Source organism: Neopelma chrysocephalum, unplaced genomic scaffold, assembly GCF_003984885.1.
Source record: "Neopelma chrysocephalum unplaced genomic scaffold, ASM398488v2 Primary Assembly neopelma1_281, whole genome shotgun sequence".
Classification (NCBI taxonomy): domain Eukaryota; kingdom Metazoa; phylum Chordata; class Aves; order Passeriformes; family Pipridae; genus Neopelma; species Neopelma chrysocephalum.
The window spans coordinates 702,109-721,819 of NW_020897943.1; the positions used below are offsets into that span (position 1 = coordinate 702,109).

The following is a 19,711-nucleotide window of genomic DNA, read 5'->3' on the forward strand; positions in this document are numbered from 1 at the left end:
CAGTCAGAACACTTTAAAGATTGTACTTCCAGGTATAACTCATCCAGTTGGACTGGTGACACTGATCAGAACGTCACGTTATCTTACAGCATCTGTAATGCTTTTGCAGATGACCTTTTGCATTTCATCAGACACTGATTATTCATTTTCTACTGTGAGCACAGGAATTCTTATTAAAAACAAGAGGCCAAAATTACTTACCAGTTTTATTCTTTGTTTTGAATATTTGCTGTGCTGTATTATCAAACTTGTGGGTAGTAAAGAGAAACTTCAAACCTCCTCAGTGCTGGAGGACATTGGTGAATTCTTGACCCCAGGCCTTATGTTCTGAAGTATGAACTATAGAGCTTCTTCCAAAGTGGAAATGTTCTTACTCCTAGCAAAGAAAAGCTGAGGATCAATTTGTGGTAGTTATTTTAATAGGGGGTTATTCTTTCCATGAGGAGATTCTGTCATAATTCAGTCAGTGCAGGAATTTTCCCCAGTGCGTCATTTGATGCTGGGAATTATAATTAGTGTAGACTGGGCAGGACTGCTATAACTGTTATTTGCTTTTAAGCCATAAAATAAAGGTGATAGATAGAATTTAAGTTTATTATTTCCATGCCACTACACAGTAAGAAATAGTCATATGTAATATTAAATGTCTCTGTTCTGTAGCTCCTCACTTGCCAAGCCTAACTTGGCTTCAGTGAATTATAATTATGTTTTGGGAGCAAAGTTAATTTTGATTTGTTCTGAAGTGTGGCTTTTCTTTGCTCTTTTCTGTAGTTCCCCCAAGTATTGCTGGTTACCTGCAGATGCCTGAGAACATCAGCATTGTGGAGAAGAATCCCATCTCCCTGGTTTGTGAGGCCTCAGGAATTCCCTTGCCAGCAATAACGTGGCTCAAGGATGGATGGCCTGTCACCCTGAACAACTCGGTGCGAATCCTCTCAGGTACAAAAGCTGCAGTTATTTCAATAAAAAATGAAAAAGGGAAAGGGCTGAAGGGCCCTCTGCATCTACACCTAAAGGAGGAGGTTTGGTTTATGAGTCTGTAAGGAGCAGGAAAGAAGAGAAATGGTTACTCAGTGCCAAGTTTTTACCTAAATGGGGTCAGATTGGCTGAATAGCTGAAAGTTGGTACCTGCTTTGAGTGTATGGGCCAAAGGCTGGTGATGTTTGTGCTGTGACATGGACTGAGGCACAGCTTTGGCTGTTGGTGTGTGTTAGTGCAGAGCTTGCTTCCAGAAACAGGTCAGGTGGTGGCACCTCGCTGTGTTGGGAGGTGGGAGGACTGGCTTGGCAGCTGCACCGAGGTTAAAGGGTTGTGTTACAGGAGGAAACTGAGTTGTCAGCAGCCCCTGAGATGACAAAGTGGGTACCAAGCAGGTGCCAACACATTTTGTGTTGCCTTCCCATGTGTTCAGGGATCAGCTTTCTGGGAATGTGTGGGTGTCCCTGCCCGTGGCAGTTGGAACTGGATGATCTTTAAGGTCCTTTCTAACCCAAACCATTCCAGGATTCCAGAAGTTAAGTATTTGGTGACAGCTGAGGTGTTTCTTTGAGCTTGGTTTGCCACTCACAGCTCGAAATCTCATGAATATAAGTTTTGATGGAGTTTCTGATACTCTGGCATAGCCACCATGCAAAGCCAAGCCATCCTGCAGCATGAACTCAAGAGGCAGGGAATGGAGCTGGAAGGTGTTTAGGAGCTCAGCTAAGACTGGATTTGGAGCTGAAATGTTTCAGGAGTTTTTAATCAGTGGGACTTTTAATGTTGCATGTAGTCCTGGCCTCTGCTTTCCCATTTTTACATACAGCACATGGAAAAGGAGTGGGGGTGTGATTATTATCCATATAAACCTGGCAGTGGGAGCTGGCTGCATTCCTCCTTGTGTGAAGTTGCCATCAACACAAATAACATCTTCTGGGCTTGATTGTTTGTGTCCTGTCTGTGGGTTTCTACACCCACACCACTATCACCACCCGGATCACAGATTGGGAGGGGGGAGACAAAAGGCTGTTTATTGTCTCTGGATTTTGGCTGCTGGGGGAGGGAAAACACGCCAGGACCTGGCTTTGTGTGCCAGCAAACCTTGTGCTTCAGAAAACTACACATTGTGGGAGTGAAGTGTAACCAACATGGCACTTGGAACTTTTTTTGTGCTTGTACAAGCCTAAAAAACAACAAAAATCCTCCTCTTCAACTAATTTAGGAGTTCAGTACTTTGCCAAAGCAAGGTTTTGGTTCTGTTGATTGAAAACATACTTGGCATTGCAGATAATTTCAATGTGTGGACACACTGCCGGCAGCTTTTAGTCGGCTTATTCAGATCACAGAATCTCCTGAGCTGGAAGGGACCCACAGGGATCATGGAGCCCAACTCCTCCTGGCCCTCCACAGGCACTCTGACAGTCCCACCCTGTCCCTGAGATCATTGTGCTGACACTGATGTTTCGTTTTGATGATCCTTCCTGTGTATCCTCTAGTTAAAAAAAAGGAAAAACATTCCACTGTAGCCCACCTGCTTTCCTTGCAGCCCCTGCCCTAAGCTGCACACTGGCTTTAGGAAGGACAGAAGCTTTAATTGAACTAAATATATAAAATCCTGAGCTGCCTCAGCACTGGGGGCCTGGGTGTGTTCTGGTGTGTGATACCAGGGCAAGCCCCAGTCTCCTGCAGCCAGGTACCTGCTTCATTTTGCTGCTTCTGGGGCTTTGTTCAGGGGATGGATGGGAGAAGGGATCAGGGAGATATGAGGCTGGAAGAACTGAGCCTTCCAGGCAGAATTCCTTGGGCAGAGGCACATCCATTAACCAGCCCAGCAGTTTCTTCCTTCCAAGCACGTGAGCAGGAGCATCAGTTCCTGGGCTCTATGCCAGCAATGACCCCTGGGGATATCCACAGGCAGGGGATGCCCATTTAGGATGTGGTGTATGGGGTGGGAATGCTGATGGCAGAGCTGCTGGCCAGAAACTGGGAAAGGCTGCAGGCTGGCCACCACCTTTGTTTTCACACTCAAATGCTCCCTGAGGTTTGTTTTGCTGTTCCTCTGCCAAAAAAAGAAGGAAAGAGAAGTTACTGTGCCATGGCAAAGCAGGGATATTCCTTGTCCTTTGGTCAAACATACTTGCAGATGTTATTCCTTTTAAACTAACACATCTGTGCAAAGGTGACCCGACAACTGCTCTGCCACAGTGTTAAAAGGAATCTATTTTTTTAAACCACTACTTGTAAACCAGTTCTGTTATTACCTGTTGTTATTATTATTGATGGCACAATTATTGCAAGTGCTGGAAGGGAGGAGTGGAATTTTGTTCCTCATTTATACACGTGAAAATATCTTCAAGGCATTTATAACATTAAGTGTTTATAAAAATAAATTTATTTTGTGTAGACACGCCCCCCTCCTGATGAAGCTTTATTATTTTTCCTGTATATTCACATAGATTCTCAGTGTATAGCCAAGCCCTCAGGTGAATGACAATCCTGCTGAAACACCATGTCCTGGCCCAGTTTCCTGGCCAGAAGTGCACAAGTCCTTCCCGGTGCAGATATCCCGGTGTGCTGGTTTAAAAGTTAGCCAGCAGGGGAAATGAACTCAATTCAAAAGAGAGATTATAAGTCAGAATAACAATTTATTAAAATAATACAATAAGTACAATTATACAGACAGACAATTGGTTTTAACCCGCAAAACCCAAATGTATAACCCAGCACCCTGGGGTATGAACAAAAGTGGTGTTCCTTGGCCCCCCGAGTCCAAAATAAAGGGAGAGGGGAAAAACCTGCTGGTGGGAGAGCTGTTGCAGTCTGGTCAGAAGTGGGGATTGCAGTCCGGTTGAGGGTGGTGGTCTCAGTCTGCTTGAGAGCGGTGGTCTGCAGTCTTCCTCTGGATCCCACGAGTGGTGGAAAGGTTCCGAAACTCCCAGTTTCTATATTCTCCAGTTCAGGCGGGAGTGCTCAGTCCCTCCCTCAGAGGGGGGAATTCCATCAAAGGGTATGAGGTGCTCAGTCCTTCCCTCAGAGGGGAAATTCCATAAAAGGGTATGAGGACAGGAACATCCCCCCATCTCGCAGGCCTCTACTGACAACAGTTTCTGGGGAATGGCATGGAAGGCTATAGAATACACAGTCCTGGGCTGCACCCATCCAGCGATGAAATCGGTCCCAGCCGCTCTAACCAGGACACCCGGGTGTCTGTGATCCAGGCATTCGGTGTGCGGGTGGTTTGGGGGGTGAGAGGAGCGGGTTGTTGTTTGCTGTGCAGGCTGTGGCAGAGCAGGGTGTGACGCTGTCCTGTGTGGGTGCAGGGGGCCGGACGCTGCGGCTGACGCACACGGGCGCGGCGGACGCGGGGCGCTACACGTGCGTGGTGACCAACGCCGCGGGGCAGCTCACCAAGGACTTCCACCTCGCTGTCCTGGGTGAGTACAGCACCAGCTCTGGCACAGCACGACAGGGGGGTTTGGACACTAAGGAGGAGGTCTTTGCTGGTATTTAAAAAACGTTAAGCCCAAACATAGTCCTTAAGGGAAAAAATAAGTGAATTTGATGCCATAGACAGAAAATGAGGTTGTAAAGAGAAGGTTCTACACAGTGTCACAGAATCCCAGAATGGCTTGGGTTGGAAGGGACATGAAAACCCATCCCATTCCACCCCCTGCCATGGGCAGGGACACCTTCCACTAGCCTGGGTTGCTCCAAGCCTCGTCCAACCTGGCCTTGGACACTTCCAGGGCAACCTGTGCCAGGGCCTCCCCACCCTCACAGGGAAGAATTCTTTCCCAATATCCCATCTAACCCTGTCCTTGTGGCAGTGGGAAGCCATTCCCCCTTGTCCAGAGTCCCTCTCCAGCAATCTTTAGGAGAGTGCCCCTTTAGGCCCTGGAAGGCACCCTAAGGTCACCCCGGATCTTTCTCTTCTCCAGGATCAACAATCCCGATTAATACAGTGCAAACCTTCAGTCAGTAGAACCTTTAGTATGACAAAGGATAGAGACCAGTGGGTTAGGGGGTGATCCTGCTGACATATTTAGGCTATGAGTGGTCCAGAAAGCTCTTTAGAGGCAATTTGGAACCCTTATTGTGCAATTTGGTCGCATTGCTGAGTTTTAAAAAACACTATGTTTCCCAGAAAACACAGCTTTTTGTTTTAGTAACTATTTGTCATTTTTATCAACAACTCTTAGGCCTGATGCAGGTTGTCTTACAGCGTTTCTGTGTATCATTTTTCTTCTCCCTGAGGTGCTGAGCACCACCAGCCCCCCTTGCCTTCAGCTGACTCGGGCACAGTCAGCCTGTACATGATAACTCCCATTCATGTCAGTTCATGTTTATTTGATGAGCTCATGGAAGTGTAAGTGTGGTAGAATGGAAGAGATGGATAAACACTGGAGAGCATTCATTGTCTGACTGTTTTCTTTGGAGGGTTTTAGTAGCAGGGTGTTCTTGAGGGTTCTGGGAACCTCTATTGCATAGGCTTTGTTTGCCTTGAAGAAAAATGCTCAGTGAAGCTGATTTCAAGTGGAAAATTCCATTGTTCAGTCTTCTCTTCCCTCCCCCCAAAAATTCCTTTGTCTTTCTAGAGGAAAGTTACTGAAATGTGGGCTGATGGTGGCACAGAATCCTCACCACCTCACTGTCAGTGGGAACTGTACAGGGACATGCCAGGGGTTCTCTGGATTGTTGGAGGAGGTGCAGCAGTTTGCAGGGAGAGCTTGGTGTAATAAGCACAATATTTGAAAAAGGTTCGGTGTGACTTTGCTACGTTTTTGAAATTCATATGTGTTGACATATTACTGTATTGTTTTGGGGCCAAAGCATGAGTTGCTGTGTTTGTTTATGAATAGTAACATTTGGCCCGACTCAAGTCCTTAACTTCAGCATTTTAAGTTACGTTTTGCCCCCATCTGTTTCCTTCCCTCCAGTTTGAACCCTTCATAAGTATCAGCAATCTGGTGTAACATTGTTTTTCTCTGTTGACAGTGAATTCTGCATATTCCCAGGATTCTTATTTTTATAAAACTTTGGCTTCCAACATAGTGCTAGATCACAAATATGCTGCTGAATGTATTTTAATTCCTCTCTCTTTAGGTCTTCTATCTATGAAAGTTTGCATTTTATAGGGTTATTAAAGTATAAATCTGTCTCCTTAGTGTGGCATTTTTGTGAATAAACTTCCCAAAATCCCATGGAGACTGAGCTTGCTTTCTTATAAGTCTCCTTTTCAGCCTGTTGTACTCCCTGCCTGCTTTGATTTGTAGTGCCACCTTCTTTTGGCCTCAATCTACTGATGCCTCTATTTAAAAGAAATAGCTGATCTCAGCTTTTAACCACCACACCTTAATAATCTGTCCTCCCCCATCCAAAAGCACATGTTGACCAGGATTACCTGGAAACATCATCCAGGTCAGCCATACAGTAAGAGTTGCCTTGCCTGGAGTTGGCTGTTTTGGGGTGGGATAGGTATTTTAAGGGTTTTATCTTCCATTTCCCTAGAGAAAGGTAATTGGTACCACAACAAGATGCCTTTAGACCTACATAGTTTGTTTATTCCTGCATGGAATTAGCTGTATTTGCATAAAACACAGGTGTGCCTTTACACAGCATCCACTTGTTGGGAATCTGTTGTATTGCTCTTTGTTTTTTATGACAGTGATTGTACAACCAAACACAAACAGTGGCGAGTTTGTTTTCCACATCCTGGATTCTCAGGCTGATCCCTCCTGCCAGGATCATAGGCAGCCTGTTGTGTTTAAATGTCTGAGTAACACTTGCTGCTGTTGTGTTCCTGCCTGTTTGCAGTGCCTCCAGGGATCGTGGGGGAAAACAAACTGGAGGATGTGAGAGTGAAAGAGAAGCACACAGTTACCTTGACGTGTGAAGTGACAGGTGAAAGAACACTCTATTACTTACCTTTGCTCATCAAACCCATGGTGTCCATCACTTTTGGTGCTGAACATCATCTTCTTAATGGAATTTTCAGTTGAGTGGAATTTTTAAATGTCAGATTTAACCCTGGTGCTTAGAGCAGGACTAAGCACTCCTTGTAAAGGTTGCATAAAATGAAACCAAGAGGGTAGTTACTGTGGTATTTCTTCTCCAAAAGCCTGTGGAATTTCAGAGGAGGTTCAAAGTCTTCAGAATGCATGTTCCAAAACATCTCCCCACAGGGTGTGTTTTAAAAGGACACCTGAAACTGTATTTTTGTGTTTCTCAGAAATCTTGGCATATCCTGAAGGTTATATCTGCCGCTTTCTTTCCTGCCCTAAGGGAGCCCAGTGCCACAGATCAGCTGGCTGAAGGATGGGCAGCCTGTGCCTGAGGATGGAGAGCACAGGGCTCTGTCTGGGGGGCGTTTGCTGCAGATCTCCAACGCCCAGGTCAGCGACACCGGGCGATACACGTGTGTGGCATCCAACGCTGCCGGGGACAGGAGCAAAACCTACAGCCTGAACGTGCTGGGTAAGGACCTGGGCTGGCTCCTGCCAGGAACAGCCATCTCAGGAGGAAAGATAATCCCACTGGAGTTGTGTAGTGCTTTACTGACAGCAGTGTGCAAGTCACCTGTCCACAGCGACAACTGTATAGCTTAGGAACTGATAGTGGTTCAATAGAAACACCAGTGCAGTGCCTCAGGCAGTACGGAGCTGGAAAATAGGGAACCATAACATCCCTATGGAATGGGCAGGACAGCACATTGGCTTATTGTGAGTCAAGGAAGGAACATCTGAAGAGCCCTTCAGATTGTGATCTCTGCAAAAAAGCTGTAACCATCTGCAGTTCTCTTTGTTTTTTCCATGAGGGCTATTGCACAACCAAGAGCAAACAATGGCGAGTTTGTTTTCCATAGCCTGGGTTCCCAGGCTCACCCCTCCTTCCAGGATCATCAAGCAGCAACTCTGCCAGCTGCTGCACAAGGAGTGGTGGCTGAATTCCTGGTGACCTGTGCTTGACAAAGGAAGGGGGGGGGGATGGATGGATTGCACTGACTTGGGATCACCGCTGAGTTCAGGACAAAACATTAAAGCAGCTGAGTGTTGTCTGCCCCTGGGTTTCAGTGCTCCTGTAGGAATGCCTCCCAGCTAGCTGAAGCTGCAGCCAGATTCCTAGACTGACCAGGGACCAGAAAATTGGCTGCTCAGAGAGGCCCTTCCTATGGTTAATGATTTGTTGTTCCTAGTGGCTCCAAGCATCGTGGGTGCAGACAGCCAAGGGAATGCAGAAGGTGTCACCATCATGCTCAACAGCCCCACCTCCCTGCTCTGTGAGGCTTATTCCTACCCTCCAGCTACCATCACCTGGCTGAAGGATGGGAATCCCTTAGAATCCAACAGAAATATCCGCATTCTGCCAGGTAAACTTCTTGTTGTTATTGAGAAATAGCATTGCATGTTATTCTTTTAGCGTTTTGTTTTTTGTTAGACTTCTGTGAAAAATCAAAGGATATATTTCTTTTAAGTGCAATGCACTGGCACAGGTTGCCCAGAGAAGCTGTGGCTGCCCCACCCCTGGAAGTGTCCAAGGCCAGGTTGGATGGGGCTTGGAGCAACCTGGGCTAGTGGAAGGTGTCCCTGTCCGTGGCAGGGGGTGGAACTGGATGATTTTTAAGGTCCCTTCCTACCCAAATCATTTTGTGAATCTATGTTTGTACTTTTGTAGCACTTCCCATTCCAATATTTTTGAGTGCTTCACAATTAACTAATTATTTATTTCTATTTTATTTGTTCTCAGGTATTTATTCTTTTGTTCCATAAAGCCAAGTGATGGCAAAATTCATATGAGTTAATAATGAATGTAAATAACTTGCAGTTAAGTGTGGAAATTAGAGGGACAAAGATATAAATGACAGCATTAGTAAATAGAATGAGATGGCATTTTTCTAGGTGATTAATAGTTAGCCATTTTAAATTTGTGGAGTAACTCTTGCCTGGCACATCCATGGAGGTGCAAAACTGGAACAAGTGTCACTGGTAACTCTGGAGTAATGTAGATGAGCAGGTACTTCAGCCTTGTTAACTACAAGTGCTCAGAGGAAGAATGAACCCTGTCTAAATACCTTCAAGGAGTTTCGTGTACAGAACTGTGTTAACAGATTTTCCAGGAATCTATAAACAACAGGAGCTGTGATCCACAGCACTTCCCTGAATTATGCACTCCTTTGGTACACATGGTGGTAAGCAGACAGGGTTTCCTGCTCATCTAAGGGCACAGTTTGGACAAAAGGGGTGAGAATATGCTGCAGGAAGTATTTAAATAATTGGGAAGCAGGAGGAGGTGCTATTAAAGCTTGGTGTCTCTTGGCAGGTGGGAGAACCCTGCAGATCCTGAGTGCCCAGGAGGACAGTGCTGGCACATACACCTGTACAGCCACCAACGAGGCTGGAGAGACCTCAAAGGACTATGAAGTGAAAGTCTACAGTATGGAAATACTTTCTTTTTTTAATTTTTTTTTGGGGGGGGGGTGTTTTGTTTTGTTTTCATTCTTCCATTTCCCCCATTGCACTGTTCCTATCCTGGTGAATACAAAGTTTTCTATTAGTGGCTTTGTTAAGCAAACATCTGCGTTGGCCCGTGGCATTGCTGGAGGAGAGACACTAGAAAAGTTTGCTGTTGCATCCTTTGCAATGCTGCTGTTGGGCTAAAAGCCTTTGTACCAACCAGGGGGAGGGTATGGAAGAAACACTCAACTGCAGTTCCTTCTGGAATGCTTTTTTTGGTGCTGATTTTCAGATCAGACCAGTGCAGCACAATGGGAGATGTGAGCAGAGAATCTCCTGAGCACAGAAACTGTTTTAGAAAAACAATAGGGGAGGGGACCCATAACACCTACTGGGAAACTTTCTTGAGTAACGTGAAACAGGAGGATAGTATTTTTATATCCTTCCATAAAATTCCATATGCACAACAGCTTTCCCTTTCCAGGCTTCCTGTCAGCACATTGTCCTTTGAGCATCTGTGCCTAATACTCAGTTTTAATGCTCAAAGTCTTCATTATGAGCTCAGTCAAGCATGATTTTTACCTTTTTTTTAATTTCCTAGTCTGAATTGGAGTTGGTTTGCTCCCTTACAGTAACCATACTGTTATTTTAATTACACTAAGTCGCTAATAAGGCCCCATTGGATTTGGAATAATGAGAAGATGACAAAAGAGTTCATTACTGAAGCATAGCTATGTAGCAACGTAAAGCCCCCCAGCCCCAAGTGCCATTGCAACTGTCAGTTATTAGGGTTCTGTAAGCATTAGGGAGAGTTTAAAATTTCCAATTGGAAAAAAAAAAAGAGTGGAAAATGCTTTGAAAGCATCCAAAATAATTTAAAAGATGTTATGAGACCAGGCTGGGGGGCAGCTGAACAATTTTGAAATGTTCTGGTTTCCTTCTGATTCAGAAGGAAACAACATTTTGCAACACTGGGATTTCAGTGGAGTGGAAATGTTGAGTTTTGACCAGCTACTTTGAGTGTGGACTTCAGTTCTAACATATGTTTCTGGGAATATTAGTTTTCCATTAAAATGCTTTTTAGTGATTACAGTGGTCTGAACTTTATGGTATTCAAGCCAGGCACATAATGAAGTGCTGTAGTTAGGTAAGCTGTAGTCAGGTTTGCATGTTTAAAAGTGTTGAACACGGTTTTATATATTCTTACATATAATAAATGTACTAAAAATGGTTGAAAATGCATACATATATATATATCTTTATATATAAAAATAAGAATTTGGCTATGGGCAAGAGGCAGTTTATATAAGGGAGCTTGCTTTCCCTGAGATTATCATCCAGGCTTTGCCTTTGTCTGGTTAGTTCTGAAATGCTGCAGCAGACAGTAAGTCAGGACAGTCTCTCCCTTTGTTTTTGTGCAGTTCCCCCCACCATTACCAGAGGGGATGTCTCAGGGACAGGGCTCTCCCCCAAGGAAGTGAAGATCAAAGTGAACCACAGCCTGACCCTGGAGTGTGAAGCTCAGGCCGTTCCTGCTGCTGCCATCAGCTGGTACAAGGATGGACAGGCCAGTCACAAACTTCCTTCTTTCCCAGGGGGATTTTGTACAGACACAGTTTGTATTCCTTGTCTCTCTTAACCAACAGCTCACTGGCACTTCCACCTCTCCTCCTGGCAGCATCACCCCTCACACATCTTGGGGTGTTTGCTATGGGCCAGACCTCTGCCAATGCACGTCCTTGCTTTTTTTTGGGTGCCTGGCAGTGCCCTGAGCCACCAGTGCTGCAGTTTCCAGGCCTTCTACTGGCCTGTGCTATAAAGAGAGAGGGCCCTGCCTGGCAGGAGCATCCCACGTATGACCACAAGTCCCTTGGCTGTTGTGTAAAGCCCCCAAAGACTGTGTTACAGATGGTTCCCTCAAGTGCTGCCCTTGCAGAAGTTGCAGAGAACCTCCCAGTTGGTCCTGGCAGAGCTCACAAAGCCACAGGAGCGTGTGGCCCCTCGGGGAGGGCGAGGCGCGATTCCTGCCGCACGCAGCGGTGTCTGAACGGAGCAGCACAGCTGGGGAGGGCAGGGCACAGGGCCCCACTCAAACACTTCATAAACAAAGAGAAAGAAATGGTGCAACTCCTGTAAGAAAGGAGAGAATAATCTCTGCCTGTAGCTCTTCTTGGTAGGGCAATCATCATGGAATCAGCAATTCTTGGATTCACTGACCACGTGGAAACAGCCTGGAGTCACAGGGAGACTGTGGGGACACCTTGGGTTCATTCAAGCATGCACTGTAATTCTGGGATCTCCTGGGAGTACTGATTGGATTGCCAAGGAAAAATTATGTTGGAGGGGGTGAGAGATCCCTAAAAGCAGTGGCTCTCCCCAGCTGGCTGCCACTGGCACAGCAGCTGCTTCTCCTTAGGCTGCCCCGGCTGAATGGCTTTCACTCCCATCATGGAATGAATGAACCATCCCCTGCAGGCTGGGAGTTCAGTGCCAGCTCCATAACCATGGAAACGTGGGATCCTGGAATGGTTTGGGTTGGAAGGGACCTTAAAGCTCATGCAGTTCCAACCCCTGCCCTGGGCAGGGACCCCTTCCACTAGCCCAGGTTGCTGATGCAGATGCACACCTGAGGTGTCCTGTTTTCAGCCCTGAGACAGACAGGCTGTGTTAGTGCAGTCCCTGCCATCCCGTGTGTTGTGTCTTCAGGGACAGTAACATGCAGTGCTGTGTCTCTGTGCTGCTGCCCTGTCCTTTCATGTTCACACCGTGTCCTTACTGGGCAGCAGGTCCGGTAGGGTGAGTCACATCCAGTTGTTCCCCTCACAGAACACTGCTGGTTTTCCACATGTAGATCTTCTATCAGCTCATTGACCTGACCAGTGAGTTCAGGGGTTGGATCAGCCTGATTTAATCCAATGTCAGGAGAGCCCTGGTGGGGATGGCATCACTCTTCTCAGCAGCATCTTGACTGGGGTTAGGAGTGATGTAAACCCCCATCCTTGAGCAGACTAGCCACCCCAGGCAGGGTGAAGATGCAGTTTCTGACAACCATGAAAAGAAAATTGCCTCCAGGACCTTGGAGCTTGATCAAGTTTACTCATATTACTACCACAAATATGGCTATTTCTAGTGTGTGTGTTGCTAGGTATTAATTTTCATATAAAATTCCATTACAGCCAGTAAAGGCAGATGACCATGTCCTGATCCAGGCCAGTGGCCAAACTCTGCACATCAAGGAGGCCCAAGTGTCCGACACCGGGCGTTACACGTGTCTGGCATCCAACATTGCTGGGGAGGATGAGCTGGAGTTTGATGTCAATATACAAGGTGAAAAGAGAATCAAATTCTTCTGCTAACCTCCTTTTGTAGTCTCTTGAGATGTTGGAATTTATAGTTTTATATCCTTTACCCCTCTTTGGTCTAATCCAATACTTTAGTCTTTTCTGTGATTTTTATTTCATGCATGTTTTGCTGATCTTTATACAGTATTTGACTATTCTTTTATATGTTGTGAAAAATGGAGCTTTTCAGAAGTCAGTGGAATGACATAACAACTCTGTTCTTCCTCTAGTGACAAGAAAAGGTTTTTGTTTAACTCAAACTAAGACATCATATTTTATTTCTCTCTACTGAGTAGTATTTAGAGGCCCCAGACATCAGCATTCCATTGGCCTACACACTCTGTGTGAATACAAGAAAACAATCATGAGTGATTTCTGAAAATTTAGACAAAATGAGAACTTGAGTGAAACCAGATACCTTATTGTTTAAGTGGTGTTGTTGACTGATGTCCTCTGGGTTTGGTAGCAGGTCTTCTTACACTGTTATTTATTAGTCTTCAGAAAACGCTCAGTAGATTGCTCAGTTGTTCATTCTGATGAGAAGAACTAGAATTTTCCTGGGTAACTTAAATGGGGGGAAGAGTTGATTTAATACAGTTATTTTTTATTGCTTTTATTTAACGTTTCAATACCTTTTCATTTCTTGACTTTAAAACTCACCATTTCTGCTGCAAAATGTGACCATTTTTCTTCTCCTTTGTTGTAGTCCCTCCTAGTTTCCAAAGGCCATACAGGGAATGGGAAACTGGGAACACGGTGGATGCGGGAAGAGTTGGAGAAAGCAAAGATGTGATTGTGAACAATCCCCTCTCCCTGTACTGTGAGACCAACGCTGTGCCCCCTCCTGTGCTCACCTGGTACAAGGATGGCTCTGCCCTGAGCTCCGGTGACAAAGTGCTCATCCTGCCAGGTGGGTGTTCAGGTGGCCCTCTCTGACCTGAGGCCACCAAGGTGAGCAGAGGGCTGGGGCAGCTCTGCTGGGAGGGGAGCCTGGGGGAATTGGGATTGTCCAGCGTGGAAGAGAGAAGCTTCAGGGTGACCTGATTGTGGCCTTCCAGTGCCTGTAGGGGCTACAGGAAAGATGGAGAGAGACTGTTTACAAGGGCTGGAGGGACAGGACAAGGGGGAATGGCTTCCCTCTGCCAGAGGGCAGGGATAGATGGGATACTGGGAAGGAATCCTTCCCTGTGAGGGTGGGGAGGCCCTGGCACGGGTTGCCCAGAGAAGTTGTGGCTGCCCCTGGATCCCTGGAAGTGTCCCAGGCCAGGTTGGATGGGGCTTGGGGCAACCTGGGCTAGTGGAAGGTGTCCCTGCCCATGGCAGGGGGTGGGACTGGATGAACTTTCAGATCCCTTCTGTCCCACACCATTCTGGGATACTATGATGAAGAAATGGCCTTAGTGCTGGTATTTGTATAGTAATAACACACTTTTCCCCTTCAGAACATTCCTTTAATGTTCTTTTCAGACTTTGTTGGCTGGATATGTTTCTCTCCAGTCCTTGACCTTAAGCTGTTTCCTTTTATTTAAAAAAGTAGTCACTAAAATGGTGTGAAGGTCACCATTTAACTTTTATAGAGAATCACAGAATCCCAGACTGGTTTGGGTTGGAAGGGACCTTCAAGCTCATCTCATTGCACCCCCTGCCATGGGCAGGGACACCTTCCACTGGACTAGGTTGCTCCAAATCCTATCCAATCTAGCCTGAAACACTTCCATGTGCTGAGAAATAAAATACAGCAGTACCTTCTCTCTGATGTGTTCCTGATTTATTTCCTTATTAAATTTGCTTTGACAAAATTGTAATTGGAGTAGAAAAGCCTTTTAACCAAGCAGTGAGGCATGGAAATCATGTTTCCAGCAGAAAAATGGCCATGAGCTCCTACTTAATGCCATGTGGGCAAGGGGAAGGGCGGCCTGTAGTCCTGGGAGTCTTGCTGTGCAGAGCTGCTTTGGGATGGGAGGTGTAAAGAAGGGCAGTGGTAAAAGGGTAATGCCTTCTTGTCCCCCTTGCTTATCTGTTGGGAGAGCAATGACAGCTGCTCCCAGAACGTGTTCCTAAGATGTCCTCTCCTTCTGAAGTGATTTATGTAGCAATGCTTTAATGAGGAATAGACTGAAAAGTACCTTTAAGCTTACAAGTGAATCTTTTGGAACAGAATATTCTGTGCTTATATTTCCTTTTGCCTATTCTGTGCTGTCTAACTGACAAATATTTCTCTTCTTGATGGAAGAATAATGCCTGCCTGAAAATTACTGCAGAATGTTACTCCTTTCTGTGGAATTAATTGCTCTTTTCTAACATTTCACTATGAACATGGCTCGATTCCAAGGATCTGCCAGCAGAAAAAAGTAGCTGCAAAATAAAAGCCTTTAGTGACTTATAATTCAGACCAAATGTTTGACCATTCATAAATGTGCTTGCTCAGGTCTCTGGTGGGCCGTGGTGTGGCACTGATGGAATTCCCTGGTGTGTGTTGCTTGCAGGAGGCCGAGTGCTGCAGATCCCTCGGGCCCAGCCCGGCGACGCCGGGACTTACACGTGTGTGGCGGAGAACGAGGCCGGGCAGGACTCCATCCACTACCACGTCCACGTGCTCTGTGAGCTCCCCTGCTTCCCCTTCTCCTCCTAGTGGCAAAAAAAGAGTTCTCTGCTCGCTAAGGAAGCGTTGTAGCCCAGGTTTCCTTCATGTTTTTAAAGTCTGTGTATTTGTAAACTATTAAATTGATGAGTTTAGAGTGCCGGAGTTGTAGAACTACACAGAATTGTGTGAAAATGTTGTTAGCTCAGGGTGTTTCTAGGTTGCTATTCTTATAGGGACTCCATTGTTACTCCTCTCACCCTTCACCAGAAAGAAAAGTGTAGGTAGAAATCCAGGTTTTATCTTGGTATCTCTTGTTCCTTCTCCAGCCTCCCATTGAAAAGTCTGACCAAGGCTTTTCTCTCTCTTTACCTTGGTCATCATTTTCTAAAATACCTGCAGAACTCCCAAAGGCTGAAGGAAATTGAGGGTTTAGATCAAAGAATGCCTGCACAACTGTGTTGACCATCTGCTCTGTCTGTTGATGCACTCAAGGTTTTGGCCTTGGGAAACACATTTCTTTACCTCCATTGCTGTGTATGCCACTGAAAATATGGATTTATTGTTATGAAGGGGTTATACCTCAGAAAGCAACTTTTATTTTGATAGCAAAGAACATGATGGGCTAACTGGAAAATGAGTTTTCACCTCTACTTCTTGCTGGCTGCTGTGAATAAATATAGTTGTGCTGCAGTCCTTTGAGTTATACTGAGTTGTTCCAGCTGAACTACTCCTGGGGTGTTTTTATCTTTCACTAGATTCACTGGATTCTTCTTCCTTCTGAAAACCCAGTCTGCTTTAAGAAGCACCCCTGAGAGGTGCTGAGTGACTGTGTTCTCTCTGTCTGCAGCTCCCCCGTCCATCAGTGGAGCCGAGGGTGACCTGCCTGAGGAGGTGACTGTGCTCGTGAGCAGGGTGGCAGTGATGGACTGTGTTCCCAGTGGGAGCCCTTCTCCAAGCATCACCTGGCAGAAGGATGGCCAGCTCCTGCCAGAAGATGACAAACACACCTTTTTGTCCGGTGGAAGGAGGTTACAGGTAGCTTGTAGTGAAAAACTTGATTTTTGGCTTCACAAACACAAGCCAAACTGCCCATAAACACAGATCTGTTGAGCTTTGCTGAGTGTGCAATCCTTGCTTTCTCCTGCACGGTGTTGCAAACATAAGGAATTTTTGTCCCTTCTTCCTCTCCCTCAGGTGCTTCTTCTCATTCCCATGGGGTTCCCATAGACTCAACTGTTTTGTGGGGTCATGCTGTGAACCAGTCACTGAAATCACTTGGTTTAAAATAATATTGACTTTCCCTTCCTATCGATAAATTGGGTAAAACTATCAAACCAATTAGAGAGCTGGTCTTAGTCCTTCCCATTTGATTCTTTGATAGTGTTGTCTATATGTTAGTTCCACAGCCATATGTTCTCTTTTTTTCCTTAGATTTTGAATTCCCAAATAACAGATACTGGCAGGTACGTCTGCATTGCAGAAAACATAGCTGGAAGTGCCAAGAAGTATTTTAACCTTAACGTTCATGGTAAGTACAATAATCCATAATTTTCTGTCTTCTGTCAAATACTAGTTCAGCTTGGTGTGTGAGTTTGAGAGTGCTCAGGCACACCCTTGGCTTTATGTCAGGAAATCATCTTACAGGGTGTGATGGGCATTCTGACACACCAGAAATCAAGGATCAGTTTGAAGTACCCTGGCAACACGTGGCTCTTGGTACCACATGGCTTTGGCTCCTTAGAGGTATTCCAGAAAGGTGGGAATTGTTTTTGAGGGAGCCTGGTGTAGTGGCTGTGTCTGCTCACCCTGCGGGGGTTGCTGAGCTCTGACATCAGGAATTACAAACAAGTTGAATTATAGTCTGTTTTGGTGTGTTCATAAAATTAATTTTCCAAGGAAATTAATGGTTAGAAAACATTAAATGAAGATACACAGCGTTGTAAAAGGTTGGTTTTTAGAAATGTGCCCTTTGAGTTCCTTTCTGTTCTCTGTTTTTGGTTTTGTTGTGGAGTTAAAATAAATTTTGGCCTTAAGCACCAGAAGTCTAAAACAAATGCAATCAAGAAATTAGGACATTTTTCATTAAAAAAATAATACCTCCACCACCTTCCCTTCCCTCTCCTGGTAGCTTCAGAAAACCAGGATATCTAATTTACATTTCAGAGTAAACCCAACCTTCCCCTTTTATTTCTGCCCATTCTCTCTCCCCCCACGTTGGGCTTTCCATCCTGAATTGCAGAACAGAGGAGCATTATTCCCACCGATTCCTGTGCACTGTTCCATGGTTAAACCTCCCGAGGAGTACTGGCAGCTCCATCCCTATTTACTCTCACAGTACAATTTGCAGACTTGTATCCCAGCCTTCTCCATGGGATCAGTGTCCTTTGTCACTCCCTGCCACTGGCTGAGCCTCTTGGTCCAGTCTGGATAGAAAACAAGGGCTGTGTTCTCTCTCTCACTTCAGTGCAGGACCAGTGCCCCAGGAATGGGAGGATTCAGGTTATTCCATACACAGTAATTCCCTTTTTCCTCATTTGCATAAAGCAAATTTACATCCTAAATAGCACAAATTTATAGCCCTTTTTTCTATTCAGTAATACAATTAACTAAAAGTGGTGTTGTCATGGGAAGAATTTGCCCTGGAGTCATTCTTTGAGAAGTTATTTTCTTTCAGTGGCATCTGTCCAGATTTTCTGATGTGTGAGTTTTGTATTGAAATCAAAATATTTCCCTTTTCTTGACATATGTGTTTTAATTTAAACTTCTTGTCTTTAAAATATTTGCTTAGAGTGACAGTAGTCTAATCCTCTTCTCTTAAAAGAAATATTTGCCTGAAGCTTCAATAATAACTCAACAGTATTACCAATTTAGGTCTATTATTCTTGATACAGTTTAATTTGAAAAATTAGAGTGTAGTTGTTCAGGAAAGGACCACACAGGGTGAAGCACTGAGGGAAATCACTAAGCACCATGATCTGTGTCTTGTCAGTGTCAAAAAAAAGGCTTATTTCCAGCATTTTTGTGTGTTTCTAATGGAACTGCTTTCATAAATTTCAATAAAATACTAAAGATGGTGTTCTTTAAGAGGTTGGAAAAATCACTTCTGATCTCCAAGGTGAGTGATAAAACTAATAGAAAACCTTTTAAAACATTGAAAATAAGCATCCAGTTTTAAAATCTCAACCTCTAACCTTAATATAGAATAAGTGGGTAATTTGCCTCCTGAGTGCTATAATTGAGCCCATTACTGCATCTGTGGGCACATACAGATAAATTTGCATATGCAGATTATTTGTGGGGGCTTTTTGCTGAAGAAATGGACATCACCCACTTTTTAAGTAAGTTACATTCAAGACAGCTGAGATTTGGCCCTGTACATTGAATTACCCACTGCCAATAATCACATCTGTGGCAAAGGAACTGTAAAAGTAAATAAATATAAATAACTATGAAATGTCATCAGATCAGAATTGTCCACTTAGTCTAGTGAACCATTTTATGCTCTTTATCAGGGAAATATCCTTCAGTTATTCCAAGCTGAAAAATATGGACTGAATTCCCCCACTTCCATGGACTCCTTGTTTCTCTGGTGCCCAGAGGAGCCATAAACTTGCCTTAATGACTGGTTTGTGTCACTCAAGTGACAGCAAACAGCTGGAGAATTTTGGGTGGAGATGGGCCAAAATACTTCAACGTTTCTGTCTTTGAAGAAGAGGATTCCATGTGTTCTTTGGAATGATTTTTCCACCCCATAGAGCCAAAAACATGCTTTTGCTTTCCTCTTAAGTGTTTTATATATCCCCACTGCAAAAACATGGCAACTAAAACTTGGGGGTTATTAAAAGGAAGAGATTTACAGTTATTTCATTTAAGTCATTCTAGTAGAAAGGTCACATGTCAAAATATTCTTGATTTAAAAGTACTGGGACTTGTGAGCTTAAAAAATGCACCCCTTGGAGCAGTGGTGCAGGCCAGGATTCTAAAAGTGCTTAGCTCACTGTTAAACAACAGGTTTGTGTGGTTACAGAACAGCCCTGAACTGAGGCAGGAGGAATCATTTTGGGTTCTCTATCGTGAGAAAATGGACTACTTCAGGAAGAATAGGAGCAATAAGAATTCAGGAAGGAGCGATAGTCATCCTACACATCCTGCCAAGGTGAATCTAATCTGTGCTGCCTCGTACAGCAAGTGTCTGATGGGGCACAGTGTTAGAAAATTGAGAGGGCATGAGTCAGGACCTCATGGAGGCTCATTAGCCTTCCCAAATCTCAAGCACAGAAGGACTGTAAATGAAATAATTGACATTTTTATGAATTACAGGAGCTGGAATGACCATTAGATTGATTTCAGTTCTATT

The 19,711-nt window shown here is 44.8% G+C and overlaps 1 protein-coding gene across 2 annotated transcripts in view; it reads left to right on the forward strand.

Annotated features, from left to right (window-relative positions):
• The window catches only part of HMCN1 (hemicentin 1), a 162,728-nt gene that overhangs the window by 98,982 nt on the left and 44,035 nt on the right, over positions 1–19,711 (forward strand). For both annotated transcript variants that reach the window (XM_027704511.1, XM_027704512.1), the window contains 12 exons: positions 772–939; positions 4,300–4,413; positions 6,794–6,880; positions 7,262–7,453; positions 8,172–8,345; positions 9,296–9,409; positions 10,851–10,996; positions 12,606–12,756; positions 13,477–13,680; positions 15,257–15,370; positions 16,202–16,389; positions 16,786–16,882. In XM_027704511.1, coding sequence (XP_027560312.1) covers positions 772–939; positions 4,300–4,413; positions 6,794–6,880; positions 7,262–7,453; positions 8,172–8,345; positions 9,296–9,409; positions 10,851–10,996; positions 12,606–12,756; positions 13,477–13,680; positions 15,257–15,370; positions 16,202–16,389; positions 16,786–16,882 — 1,749 coding nt within the window. The remainder of the gene's footprint in view (positions 1–771; positions 940–4,299; positions 4,414–6,793; positions 6,881–7,261; positions 7,454–8,171; positions 8,346–9,295; positions 9,410–10,850; positions 10,997–12,605; positions 12,757–13,476; positions 13,681–15,256; positions 15,371–16,201; positions 16,390–16,785; positions 16,883–19,711) is intronic.